At 38.9% G+C, this 14439-nt stretch overlaps 1 protein-coding gene across 4 annotated transcripts in view; it reads left to right on the forward strand.

The window, feature by feature from the left end:
• Positions 1-14439, forward strand: part of LOC127443108 (WD repeat-containing protein 47-like) — a 32736-nt gene that overhangs the window by 582 nt on the left and 17715 nt on the right. Inside the window, exons 2-8 of one of the 4 annotated variants that reach the window (XM_051701624.1) lie at positions 3215-3381; positions 5801-5884; positions 6049-6133; positions 9632-10422; positions 11453-11570; positions 13331-13405; positions 13583-13657. In XM_051701624.1, the coding sequence (XP_051557584.1) occupies positions 3224-3381; positions 5801-5884; positions 6049-6133; positions 9632-10422; positions 11453-11570; positions 13331-13405; positions 13583-13657 (1386 nt within the window). In that variant the 5' untranslated portion in view covers positions 3215-3223. The remainder of the gene's footprint in view (positions 1-3214; positions 3382-5800; positions 5885-6048; positions 6134-9631; positions 10423-11452; positions 11571-13330; positions 13406-13582; positions 13658-14439) is intronic. The other 3 variants (XM_051701625.1, XM_051701626.1, XM_051701627.1) reach the window with 3 other exon arrangements.

Here is a 14439-nt window from a genome sequence, read left to right on the forward strand (position 1 = left end):
CTTAAGCAAGGCATCTATTAAAGGAATATTCCGGGTTCAGTACAAGTTAAGATCAATCGACAGCATTTGTGGCATAATGTTGATTACTACAAAAAATATTTTTTTACTTGTCCCTCCTTTTCTTAAAAAAAATATATATATATATAGTTTACAGTGAGGCACTTACAATTGAAGTGAATGGGGCCAATCTGTAAATATTAAAATACTCACTGTTTCAAAAGTACTGCCACAAGATGTAAACAATATGCTTGTTAACATTATTTAACTGTGATAAAAATAGTTTACTAACCTTTTCTGCATAAAGTTATATCAATTTAGACTGCTTTATAGCTAAATATATGTGTGTATATATATATATATATATATATATATATATATATATATATATATATATATATATATATTAAATTAACAGAAGTAATAACATAACTTTTAACAGAAGAATTAATGTAAGTCCTGGTTTATAAAATGATAAACTTCACATTTCTGCCTTTTTAAACCCTCCAAATATTGGCCCCATTCACTTCCATTGTAAATGCCTCACTTTAAACTCGATTTTTGCTCTCTTTTTTATTTGTAAAGAAAAGTAGTGACGAGTCTAAATTATTTTTGTGGTAAACAAAATTATGCCGCAGATACTGTTGATTTGAGCTTAACTTGAAATGAAACCGGAATATGCCCCAGGAGGTGGGTTTTTGTTGTACAAATGTGAGGGAGACCAGGGGCAATTGTAGCATTTTAATCTAATAACTCACAGACTACCATAAATATATCAGCCCTGGTTTTCTATAAGGAACATTTTGCCATGTTTTTGTTATAACATATTGAACATACAGTACATTACATAAAAGGAGATTGTAACAGTGGTGGGGTGCCATTGTAACACTTTTGTAAACTATATTAACCCATTTTATCCCAAATAAGAGCACACTTCAAACAAATAATATTATTGCTTTAGTAATTATTAATATTACTGAATATTTTCTCATTCGTTTAGCTGTCAGTACATCTGTCTAAAACAAACATTTAAGTTAGACTTACTTTGTAATTTTTACAATTTTAAAAAAAAAAATCTTAATGTAAGTTTGCATAGAATGGTTTTGGGGAAAACAGGCTGTTTTTGTTGTATGTGGAATGTCAAATCACCTTAATCTTCAGTGAGGATGATGATGTGATTTATATGTACCTGCAATGTGAAACAGATTCTTTAGTGGATCTCTTTTGTGTTCATTTTAGTTATGATAGGAGATAACATTACTCAGGCAATTTAAATATTATTTTAATGTAATAATAATAATAATATTGATAATAAAATCATGTTATACAATAATGAAATTTCAGTCTTAATTTCTACACTTTAAAAGCCTCTGACTTTTATTTTGGCAAAAAATTCCAGGAAGAACTTTGAGCTGTACTAAAACAGTATCGCTTCATGAGCCGTGCCTACGCCTGTTTTGACTGTGTGTCAACAACAGAGCAATGCTCATTCACTGAAGCGCGCTACACATGTTGACTATTTACATTTATGCATTTGGCAGACGCTTTTATCCAAAGCGACTTACAGTGCACTTATTACAGGGACAATTCCCCCAGAGCAACCTGGAGTTAAGTGCCTTGCTCAAGGACACAATGGTGATGGCTGTGGGAATTGAACCAGCAACCTTCTGATTACCAGTTATGTGCTTTAGCCCACTACGCCACCACTACTCCGGCTATTTACTTATTATCAATTATTATTCATTATTAAATCCATCCTTCACCTATTGAATGGTTCAAGAGACTTTGAATATAATGCACGAGTCATTAATAACTACTTAAATGCTGCTTTTATGATTCTTAAATATCATATTGGAGCTTGACAGTAACGACTATGACACACAATAACAAACAATATCGGACTGTGAAAAAATTAATGGTCTTCATTAATGTGCTAATGACCAAGAGACCGATCACTTCATTTCTGGGGATGTGGATTTTAATGTGCAACATAAACAACGCGTTTTCTTCATGTGAGTGTTTCTGTTACCAGATTTTAAAGTAACAGTTTCTTTTCAAATTTTCAGCCAATATTTTCAGCCTTTTTTTTTTTTTATCTTTCGGCTGAAAATTCGTTTTATATCACAAATATCACCACTTTTTATATCAGTTGATTTATTTCTGTTAGTGCTGTCAGTCAATTCTAATTTTTAATCGCGATGAATCGAATAATTTTTCCATAGTTAATCGCAATTAATCAGGTTTTGAAAGTAGTGAAATTTGACTCTATATACTTCTTTTCCTGTCAGAATGCATTTATTTGCTTTTTAGGAAAGAAAACAAAGCAATATGTAACAGCATAATGCTTTATTATCATTTTCCAAATAAGGCCTTCCACAGTATAAAGATGCACTAAAATAGCACCAATTCAAGTAACACTGAATTGGGAGGTTGACTAATTAAAACAAGTAGCCCCTCCATAGGTTGTATATTTATTGCTATGGTCATTAAATCTCTTAAACTCTCGTCCTCCACAATATTAATCAGCCGGCAGACTGTGCTATCCGCTTTGCTACAGCATTCTTAAAGCCGCTTTCATGATTCACGTCAGCATCAGGCGCTGCTTTGAACTCCACATGAAAAGTGCTGCGACAGAGTTTTTTTGATAGTTAAGATTTGACGTGCTTCTGTGGTAATTAAATTGCTCATAACATGGGCTGTAAAGTACGTGATCTGTCACAAGTCCCATCTGGGCTTGTTTGGTACAATAAATTGCGTTGTGATCATTGACACAGAATCTTGTGGTGTGTGCATCAGTGTAATGACTCCGGGCAGACACATCAATATCAAGGTTCTGCCCTGGTCCAACCAGTGTTTATGCTGGTTTATGCCGTATTAATGGTAAATTAGTTAATTGCAATTAAGAAAAATGTACGTGTTAAACTTTTCAAATTAATTTCATGCGTTAACACGTTAATTTTGACAGCTCTAATTTCCATACATTATTTACTACTTTTTTGGCTCTCAGAGTCAAACCAAGGTCAACATCAGGGGGAGGTACACAGATCTCAGGCCCCATGAATTTAAGCAACGGCCCTGGTTTGAACCCTACAAGGCCTTATCCATAAGCTATAGCCATTGGTCACTTGAGAAGGCAATAAAATAAATGTCTGCTTGTTTTCTCTCTCTCTCTCTCTCTCTCTCTCTCTCTCTCTCTCTCTCTCTCTCTCTGTGAAAGCTTGCCATCATGACGGCTAAGGAGATCTTAAATGTAAAGGAAGTGGAGATCATTAAGGTGATCCTAGACTTCCTGAACTCGCGTAAGCTGCACATTAGCATGCTAGCCCTGGAGAAAGAGAGCGGCGTCATCAACGGCCTGTATTCAGATGACATGCTCTTCCTCAGGTATACTACACTCCACACCAGGGTCAGAAATTAAAGGATTAGTTCACCCAAAAATGAAAATTCATCCACTGTTTACTCACCCCTGTGTTGTTAGAACACCATATGACTTTTTCTTTTTCTTAACACAAAGGGAGAAATTGTGAAAAAACATTGTTCTCAGTGATGTCATACAATGGCAGTTTATGGTGACCACATCTTCAAGCTTCAAAAGGACACAAAAATATAATTCAAAAGTCAATTCAATTATTCCATGAGACTCATGATTTTTATGAATCCAAATGATAAGTTTTGTTGCAAAACAAACTTAAATCTAATGTATTATTTTGTAAAAATGTTCACTGACCGTTATTCTTCTGTGCACGTTCATGAGTCTGCACGCAAGCTGTAGAGCTCTTTGCATGAGTGCAACAGTAGTTACGCAGCACGTGCGAGATGGGGCGTTTAAGCGAAAACTTGTTATGCTTCGCTTCAACAGGACCACCGGTGATAATAACAACAGAAAACACTACATAGCTGCACACAAACCAGAGAACAGAACTTACAAACATGTCTGAAGAGTTTGTAGTGGAAGAATAGATGCATTTCAATGTCCTGAAACAGAGTCCTCCATCAAACAGAGAGATGGGGCTGAAGGTACAGTCACATCGTGTCCTATTCAGACGCCAAATGACACACAATAAAAGTTATCTTATCAATGTTAATCAGAGTATTTTGTCCTAAGCAGCTGCGATGAGCAATGGGACATTTTGTCAATCGTTTGGTTTCTATATTTGGTGTCGCGCACGGTTACCCCGTCTTCTATGAACTGGCATCGGTCCAAAATGTGATGCGTGGTGCAAGGGCAAGGTGATTGTCTGTGTTCAGTGACTGCTTTCGGGTCCTTGAATAACGTTTAATGTGTTAGTAAGGGCAGCCGGTGGAGTTTCTGGTGCTCCCATCGGGTAAGATAATGCCCCCTTGGGATTTGGTGACCTATGCAGACTGCGCAATATGCGTATAGGAAGCAGCGGTACTGGTAGCTACCTTCAGCCTCCTCCATCACACTTTTTGATTGCGGACTCCGGTTCAAACAAATAAGTCTGTGCATTGAAATGCATCTATTCTTCCACTACAAACTCTTCAGACATGTTTGTAAGTTCTGTTCTCTGGTTTGTTTGCAGCTATGTTGTGTTTTCTGTTGTTAATGTCGCTGGTGGTCCCATTGAAGCGAAACAAAACGTGTTTTCGCTTGAACGCCCCATCTCGCTCGTGCTATATGACTACTGTTGCTCTCGTGCAAAAAGCTCTAAAGTTTGCGTGCATACTCATGAACGCGCACAGGAGAATAATGGTCAGTGAACATTTTTACAAAAAATACATTTGGTTTCGGTTTGTTTCGCACCAAACCTTATCGTATGCTTTCGTAACAATCATGAGTCTCATGGAATAATTTATTAGACTTCTGAATTATACTTTTTTGTCCTTTTGAAGCTTGAAGATGTGGTCACCATAAACTGCCATTGTATGACATCACTGAGAACAAAAAACTTTCACAATTTCTCCCTTTGTGTTAAGAAAAAGAAAGTCATATGGTGTTACAACAACACAGGGGTGAGTAAACAATTACTGGATTTTTATATTTAGGTGAACTGTCCCTTTAAGCAGGGCTCGAGGCAAAAATGCCCCTCTGTTTTTTATTTTTAACATCTATCTTCTTAATATTCTATTATAGTCCTAGTTACATATTATCGCATTAAATATGAGTTTATGTTTATTTAATTTTAAGGGTAAGAGGTAATAAATTCTCACACTTGAGAATCTGTATGAATAAATTGACAAAATTGAAGTTTTTGACATAAACGGATGAGACATTTTGTTTTGTATGGTTAAAAAATGATTGCCCTCATAAAAGTAAAACAATTCCCCTTAGAAATCAAATCCAGGCGGCAAATTTTGCCCCTTAATGTAAAAGTTAATTTCTGATACTGCTCTACACACACCTGATTCTTATCACATTAATAAGTGGATGACATTGTTCCAGATTTGTACGTTTGCCAAATGTATTTCTTGAGCTGAATCTGTATTTTTAAGTAGCAGCTTCAAACTGAGGTAAGATACAGTATTGTGATTTCAAACTGAAGAGTGAATCGAGAAAAGTAGAAGCATGATTACTACACCTTCTAAGGGACTGTTGTTCAATTCCTAGATCGATTTGGCAAAGACAGTTTTTCCCATGACCACAATATTAATGTGTAAAAATGTAAATAATAATTTGGTGTGCAAATATCGATACAATATCATGAGTAAAATTATCACGATACTTTAACATATCAATATTTTTTCCCACCTCTAATGCACCCTGTGCCACACTATGAGGAAAAGCGTCTGGCTATACTTAACAAGTTTAGACTCTTTCTTTCCATCTTTCTCCCCCCTGCAGACAGCTAATTTTGGATGGACAGTGGGATGAAGTGTTGCAGTTTATTCAGCCTCTTGAGTGTCTGGATAAATTTGACAGGAAAAGGTGAGTGATCAATTCAGAATCTAGCCAGAAGTGGTGCCCAATAGGAGTTCACTTGAATTCAGATGGAAAGGCAGGATTAAAACAGTAGCTGAAAAGTTATGTGCACATTTTAATAAAATTACACATTGGTGGTTGTTGTGCTGATTTGATCTTTGTCTTCTTAGATTCCGGTACATTGTTCATAAACAGAAGTTTCTTGAAGCTTTGTGTGTGAACAACGCCATGTCTGCTGAAGATGAGCCACAGCATGTAAGTGATGGCATCGTTGCCATGGCAGCCTGCATAACAGAGCAGTGTTGTCAGATGAGCTGTCACATGTGATGGGACAGTGCTTTATTTGTTTTTAGAAACATCTTAGTGTTTGTGACTTTAAATTTGTCTGCATGAGGTTGTGTTTGTGGGCACTCAGATGTGTGTGTGTGTGTGTGTGTGTGTGTGTGTGTGTGTGTGTGTGCCATAAACAAGTGAACAAGTGAATAAATAATAATCATCTGTTACGTAATGCAGAGAGACATGACCCAATCGCAGAGTTCAAAAACAGGGATTTATTAAATACAACAAAAAGGAGCAAAAACAATCTAAAACTCCCACAAGGGGGAAAAACCAAACATAAACTACCCGCAGGGGAACAACACAAAGTAAATAATCCAGGCAGGGGAAACAGGGAACAGGACCGACCGTACGGGGCTACAGGAACCAGGGTAGGAGGAAACGGACTGACGTGAGAGGAACAAACGGACTGGAAACAAGACGAACTATCACTAGACAGCAAACACGAGGATAATAAAATAGGGAGAGAAACAAACAGGATAACAAGACAGGGCAGGTGTGACTAATAAACGAATAATGGGCAAACAAGGAGGGGGTGTATGACATTAGACAGAGAGTCACATGGCGATACAGAAACAAAAAAGCCACGTGCTCTCACAAGACCACAAAACACCTGAATGGCATGAGCACACCCGTGTTCGCGAGAGCCAGACAAACTATTGACGCGAGTGTATGCTGCCAAGATGACACGAGCATGATGCACCCACGTCAATAACAGACAGACATGGAGCACGAGTGTCCGGATCCTGACACAGACTGAAACTGAACCAAACAGGAAGTCAGGATCCAGACACCGTGCTCCCGACATGAAACAAGATGGACAGAAGAGCGCATGGCAGGGAATACAACTGAAACTGTGTGCACACACAAAGGCAGACAACGAAACACAAGACAGACATGGGACGATAATGCCACGGTCCTGTCAGACAAAAACCCAGACTGACAGAGTAACAGGACCATGACAGTAGGTGCCCTTCTCCTCCACCCCTTCTTCTGGGCAGTGAGGGGCACTGCTCACTCCGCCTGCTGGCGGTCAGCAGCAGTAGGCTCGGCCGAGGTGTCTACTTCTGTGTGGGGGTTGCCCTCGTCCTCGGGTTGGGATGAGGATTGGAAGTCCGCACCCTCACCCCGTTCTGGGACAATGGATCTAATGGGCTATTTCAGACCTGCCCAAAAGAGATAGATTAGGCAGGACTGATCGTATCCCAGACCCGAGGACAATGATAAAAATTCAAGCGCATACCCTGACATGGACTTATCATCCTGCCGTAGCCCGTAAAGCTGCTTTAAAAGCTCTGTGTGCTGGCGGCCAGTTGAAAAATTAATTTATTTCTATATTTATTTATTTATATATGTTTATATTTCCATATTTATATATTTCCACATTTATTAATTTATACATTTCTGTGTCGGTTTGGTAATGAGGGGGCCTGCTTTCTACTTCAGGCATAACAACTGAGCTTGGAGTGCTCTAGAGTGAAGCTTGGAGGCCACAGTGACATCTTGTGGTTGATAAAATGAAATACTTGAAATATAGACACAGATGGGTGTGGATGTGCATTGAGAAATTGTAAAATGAACATGTGAGTAGAGCAATTCAAATAAGAAATTAATTATCTCTACTGAATGAATGACTTGGAAGTGGGCATCTTTTATCACTGTTTAAGGAAGTTTATATCTCTGCAACTCTGTGTACGTAGAGCGATCACACCTGTACAGACACTTAGAAATCCCTGTCGCTGTCCTTTTCTACATATCGCGGCCCCCTTTAGCATATCGTTGCGCCATTTTGCAGCCCTCTTCAGCCAGTCGTGGCCCGTTCGGCATAATGTGGCAGCCCGTTTCCACCTGGTGGAAATAAATAAATACATAAGGAAATAAAAGTGCAAATACTCTTTTATATCAGATTTTAAAATGTATTTATTTACTGTATATGTACACTTTATTCATTTTTTACATCTCTTTAAAAATATATTTATATTTACAATGTCTGTGTTTCTTTGCCCACTCTAACCTTTTCTTTTTGTTTTTCTGTTTCAAAAGTGGCTTTTTCTTTGCAATTCTTCCCATAAGGCCTGCACCCCTGAGTCTTCTCTTTACTGTTGTACATGAAACTGGTGTTGAGTGGGTAGAATTCAATGAAGCTATCAGCTGAGGACATGTGAGGCGTCTATTTCTCAAACTAGAGACTCTGATGTACTTATCCTCTTGTTTAGTTGTACATCTGGCCTTCCACATCTCTTTCTGTCCTTGTTAGAGACAGTTGTCCTTTGCCTTTGAAGACTGTAGTGTACTCCTTTGTATGAAATCTTCAGTTTTCTGGCAATTTCAAACATTGTATAGCCTTCATTCCTCAAAACAATGATTGTCTGATGAGTTTCTAGAGTTTCGAGTTTCTTTTTGAGCCATTTTTGACCTAATATTGACTTTTAAGACAAACACAAAGACAATGTTAAGCTTAATTTAATGAACCAAATAGCTTTCAACTGTGTTTGATATAATGGCAAGTGATTTTCTAGTACCAAATTAGCAATTTAGCATGATTACTCAAGGATAAGGTGTTGGAGTGATGGCTGCTGGAAATGGGGCCTGTCTAGATTTGATCAAAAATTACTTTTTTTTCAAATAGTGATGGGGCTGTTTTTTACATCAGTAATGTTCAGACTATACCTTGTGATCAGTTGAATGTCACTTTGGTGAATTAAAGTACCAAATTCCTTCCGAAACAGCAAAATATGTACATTATTCCAAACTTTTGGCCGCCAGTGAATAATAATGCCAAGAGTGGCATGTGGTTTTCTCATTTTCTTGTTATTGTTCGATTAATATTAACGACACACTAGACTGGGCTACAATTTCACATCAAGTCTGATACAAATCAGCTTTTTTGTCACTTTAGACATGCTAAATGTCTTACATTCAAATCTCACCAAGACGGGCATTTTCACAGAATTTTGCAATGTATTTTACTGTTAAGGCCCATATCCTTGTTACTGCAGCTCTGCGAGAGCTTTTGGAGCACATGCACGATTATAGCATGCTCACATAAGCCACCTCTCATTTCAGTCAGTCTAACAGGGCGTGGGTTCCTACATGAGGAAATAAAAAGTGATTTTTAAGATTCTCGCTATTTGTGTAGTTTCACTCTCTACTCTCTTTCCCTTTTGACCTGTTAACGAAATGGTCAAAAGAATTACATGCAATTGATGTAATGAGCACCCCTGTCTGATTTTAAGAATCATTATCAAGATCATTCAAATGAAGATTTATTTGAAAATCTTTTTTTTTTTTTTTTACCCAGCTCAATTGAGAGAGTTGGGGGTCTCAAAGTGAGTGATCCAGAAACGGATAAAAGTTTCTTTGCAAATGGCTCTGCCAATCTTTCTAAAGCTTTTCTTTTTCTGTGTCTATGTTCAGTTGGAGCTGACCATGCAGGAGGCTGTGAAGTGTTTACACTCGCTGGAGGAGTTTTGTCCATCTAAAGAGGACTACAGTAAACTTTGTCTACTCCTGACCCTACCCCGCCTCACCAACCACGCCGAGTTCAAGGACTGGAACCCCAGTACGGCACGCGTGCAGTGTTTCGAGGAGGCTTGCGTCATGGTGGCAGAGTTTATTCCGGCTGACCGAAAGCTGAGTGAGGCGGGGTTTCGTGCCAGCTCCAACCGTCTATTCCAGCTGCTCATTAAAGGTGTTCTTTACGAGTGCTGTGTGGAGTTCTGTCAGAGCAAAGCTACAGGAGAGGAGATCACTGAGAGTGAGGTTCTTCTGGGCATAGACATGTTGTGCGGGAACGGCTGTGATGACTTGGACCTCAGTTTGCTCTCTTGGCTCCAGAACCTGTCTCCCAATGTCTTCTCCTGTGCGTTTGAGCAGAAGATGCTCAGTATCCATGTAGATCGTCTTGTTAAACCTGCTAAGGCTGCGTACGGCGACCTCCTTACTCCACTGATCAGCAAGCTCTCCCCTTACCCCGCCTCCCCTCTGCGACGCCCACAGTCTGCAGACACATACATGTCTCGCTCTCTGAATCCAGCATTGGACGGCCTTTCCTTTGGCCTCTCTGGACAGGAGAAGAGAGGTGCAGGACCAGATGGGGGGAAAACCTCATCCATGTCGCACTCGTTTGCTAACTTTCAGCACCTGAACCGCAGTATGATGATGGAGAACTCAGGATGTCACAGCATCTTTGAGGAGTCACCTGAGAGGTAAACATCACCTGGTAAACCTGAATATCTGTATTATTGGATCCCCAGATGGCTGGCTTACTCAACAAAAAAAAAACCTTACAAAAAAGTACTGTTTAGGTATCAAAGGCACAGTGATGGTATCAGATGGTAATTTCATGGTACTTTAGGATATACCACAGTATAAAATTACCATATTTGTATTCCATGCTATTTACATGATTCTCCAAGGCACTTAGAATGCAGTTTTATTTCCATGGTACATGCCCACAAAAACATGGTATTACCATGGTACCATATTCAAAAAACCATGGTAATATCATGGTACTTTTTTTTTTTCTCCCCAATTTGGAATGCTCAATAACCAATGAGCTCTAGGTTCTTCGTGGTGGCGTAGTGACCCGTCTCAATCCGGGTGGCGGAGGACGAATCTCAGTTGCCTCTGCGTCTGAGATTGTCAATCTGCCAATTATCATGTGGCTTGTTGAGCATGTTACCGCGAGACATAGCGTGTGTGGAGGCCCACGCTATTCTCCGCAGCATCAACACACAACTCACCACGCGCCCCGCCGAGAGCGAACCACATTATAGCAACCACGAGGAGGTTACCCCATGTGACTCTACCCTCCCTAGCAACTGGGACAATTTGGTTGCTTAGGAGACCTGGCTGGATTCACTCAGCACGCCCTGGATTCGAACTCAGGACTCCAGGGGTGGTAGTCAGCGTCTTTACTTGCTGAGCTACCCAGGCCTCCTTGATGCATGATTTTAAAAGATGTCACTTTATGAGGTAACTTAGTGCTAAGCTAACTATGCTAATATGGCATCTACTGTGGTATTAAAAGAATTAACAAGCACCCACACGTTATTGTTTGAAACACCCTATGAAATTATAGCATTGTATAATATGCTCATTCAAGGTTCTCTGTAATTGTGATGGATGCGTAGACACAGCAGAACGAACTTTAAAGCAGAATCTGTTCTGAACAAAGCAATTACAAAATGTGAGGTGTGTGCCTAGAACAGTAATGTGGACTCTCTGGTCTTGCAGCTCCAGAACTGAAACTCCATCTGATAAAATGATGAGCTCACCTGGTCCTCAAAACTCACGCCCAGTCTCTGCACCAGGTCAGGATGCCCCTGTGCCCGGTTCTGCAGAAAAGAATGAGGTACTTCTTAACTTTATAAAGCCATCAATATGGTTTGAACTTTGAATAAAGCACTTGTTAAATATCTAGGAGTTAAATTCTTTTTTCATTAAAATAAACTGCATTAAACTGCATCCCAAATATATTCTGGACTGAATTTGCCATTAAAAGCCACTGTATGATGTAGTATAGATATATTAAATAATTCTGCCCAATAGTTGGAGGGGCATCATGACCAACTATTTAGTTCTAAATTCTAACAGTTAATGCACATTCAATATGTCACAGAAATAGAACATTTTAGCTCAGAGTTCACTATGTTTCATTATTTAGTGGTAAGTGCTGATGTGTGCTTATAGCTGTTACCATGAACATGCTTTCTAATTAGTCAGTCTGTGCATCAAGTTTTTTTTGTAGATGCACTCTCAGTCTGGTCTAGGCTGAATGTATATATATTTATTGCCAGCCGCCTCCCTGAGCAGCCGGTAGCCCAGAGCAGGGTCTTAAAAGACTGGCAAACTCTGCTATTGCTTCAGATCATTCACCATGTAGTTGCACAGGGCTTGGATTGGCTGTCGCCAAGCTACAGTTGCTAGGCATGTGCTTGTGGGCTGATTGTTCTAAGAAGACTTCTAGAATGTTGATCACTAGAGGTTGTTTTTTGTTTAGAAGAGGTTTAGAATGTTGACCACTAGAAGTTGTTTTTGTTTAAAGGGTTCTAGAATGTTGACCACTAGAAGTTGTTTTTGTTTAAAGGGTTCTAGAATGTTGACCACTAGAGGTTGTTTTTGTTTGAAGGACTCTAGAATATTGACCACTAGAGGTTGTTTTTGTTTAAAGGGTTCTAGAATGTTGACCACTAGAGGTTGTTTTTGTTTAAAGGGTTCTACAATGTTGACCACTAGAGGTTGTTTTTGTTTGAAGGACTCTAGAATATTGACCACTAGAGGTTGTTTTTGTTTGAAGGACTCTAGAATGTTGACCACTAGAAGTTTTTTTGTTTAAAGGGTTCTAGAATGTTGACCACTAGAGGTTGTTTTTGTTTAAAGGGTTCTAGAATGTTGACCACTAGAGGTTGTTTTTGTTTAAAGGGTTCTACAATGTTGACCACTAGTGGTTGTTTTTGTTTGAAGGACTCTAGAATATTGACCACTAGAGGTTGTTTTTGTTTGAAGGACTCTAGAATGTTGACCACTAAAAGTTGTTTTTGTTTGATGGGTTTTTGTTCATCCCATATCTTGTGGTTTACAAGAAATTCCTGAGGTCAGTCCAAGATATGTTCTCCACAAGGGCATAGAATTTAGTAGGGACACTAGGGACATGTTCCTACCAATATCCAGCAACTACTGAATTGTCCCTAGCACTAATTTTGTTCGAACAGTTAAAATATATTTAACCACTGTTGTCCGTTGGTGTCTTGTGGTTTTTATTTATTTTATTTAACCTTTATTTAACCAGGAAAACTCTCATTGAGAGTTTATCTTTTACAAGAGTGTCCTGGCCCAGACAGGCAGCATCAGAATTTGTGTGTGTGTGTGTGTGTGTGTGTGCGTGTTTGGCAATTAGGCTAATTTCGTGATATGCTGAGTCAGGATGGTAGCCAAAAAAAGAAAGATGAACATTAGGAGCTACTTTACAACAAGTCAAAGTGCAAGTCACTTAAAATATTTTCTCAGTTGCTAATGTGTAGTCAACAATAATAGTAATAATAATACTTAACTAAGCCACAAATGTTTTTCCTCACTGTTCATATGACATGCATCAATGTGTTATTTTATCAGGTGACAGAAGCAGTCCTGCCAGGTAGTAGCTCAGACAGAGCAGGAAGAGAGGCAGGTGGAGAGGCAGGGTCACAGGTGAGGTCGAAAAATGATATGGTGATATGTTAGTAGTGAGATTCAGTATTGTGACAAATGTTAGGCTGATGATGTACTGTATGGTTCATCAATGTGTGTTTGAAATGAAAGCTTTGAATAGGCACATGTTGTTGTCTCGTTGTTCATATGGCATGCATCAATGTGTTATTTTATCAGGTGACAGAAGCAGTCCTGCCAGGTAGTAGCTCAGACAGAGCAGAAAGAGAGGCAGGTGGAGAGGCAGGGTCACAGGTGAGGCCTAGGCTTGTAACAACCAGGGCTCGAGTTGAGGGGAATGCGAGGGGATGCCATCCCCCTTGTTGCAATAAATATGAAAAAGAATCCCCATTGTAAAACTACCATCCCCCCTTACCATCCCCTTTAGATCAATTGTGTTATTTATTGCTAATCATGCAAGTAAATATAAAATGTTCTACGTTGATAAATAACAGACTTTAAATAACGGCGATTTGCCGGTCAGAATTAGAGGTAATAATAAGGTTGCCAGATTTCTATAGGTGAAATCCCCTAATCAGATCTGGACGCTTGTACAGTTTGGGTATATTCTAAAAGACGTAGTTTTTTTTTTATTTATTTTTTAAACACTGGCAAACAGGTATGTCGGAGTTTGACTTGTCCTTCCTTGTGTTCACATGAAACTTTCGCCACTGAATGTTATGCAAGTTTTCAAAAGTTTCGCGCACTTTCACCATTTCTATACCACTGTTTAAGCATCCTTAGAAACAGCCCAAACATCCTTTACTAGTTCAGTTATTGAGTAGAAAATATGCATGTCTGTGACAATGTGCAAGCAATCTGAAAAAAAAAAAAAACCTTTTTCATGATCATAATGTGGATTCTTTTCAAAAGATTCATCATAATATACAATAACAGAGGGTGATAGATGCATATTATGGCCATGTGTCCTAAGGGTCAATGATGAAGTGATGCTAATTTTTGTCCAGATCTATTATATTAATAATACAATTAAAAAGAATGCAATCACACAAACCATTTACTTGTAAACACCTCTT

This window comes from Myxocyprinus asiaticus, chromosome 6, assembly GCF_019703515.2.
Source record: "Myxocyprinus asiaticus isolate MX2 ecotype Aquarium Trade chromosome 6, UBuf_Myxa_2, whole genome shotgun sequence".
In the NCBI taxonomy this organism is placed as follows: Eukaryota; Metazoa; Chordata; class Actinopteri; order Cypriniformes; family Catostomidae; genus Myxocyprinus; species Myxocyprinus asiaticus.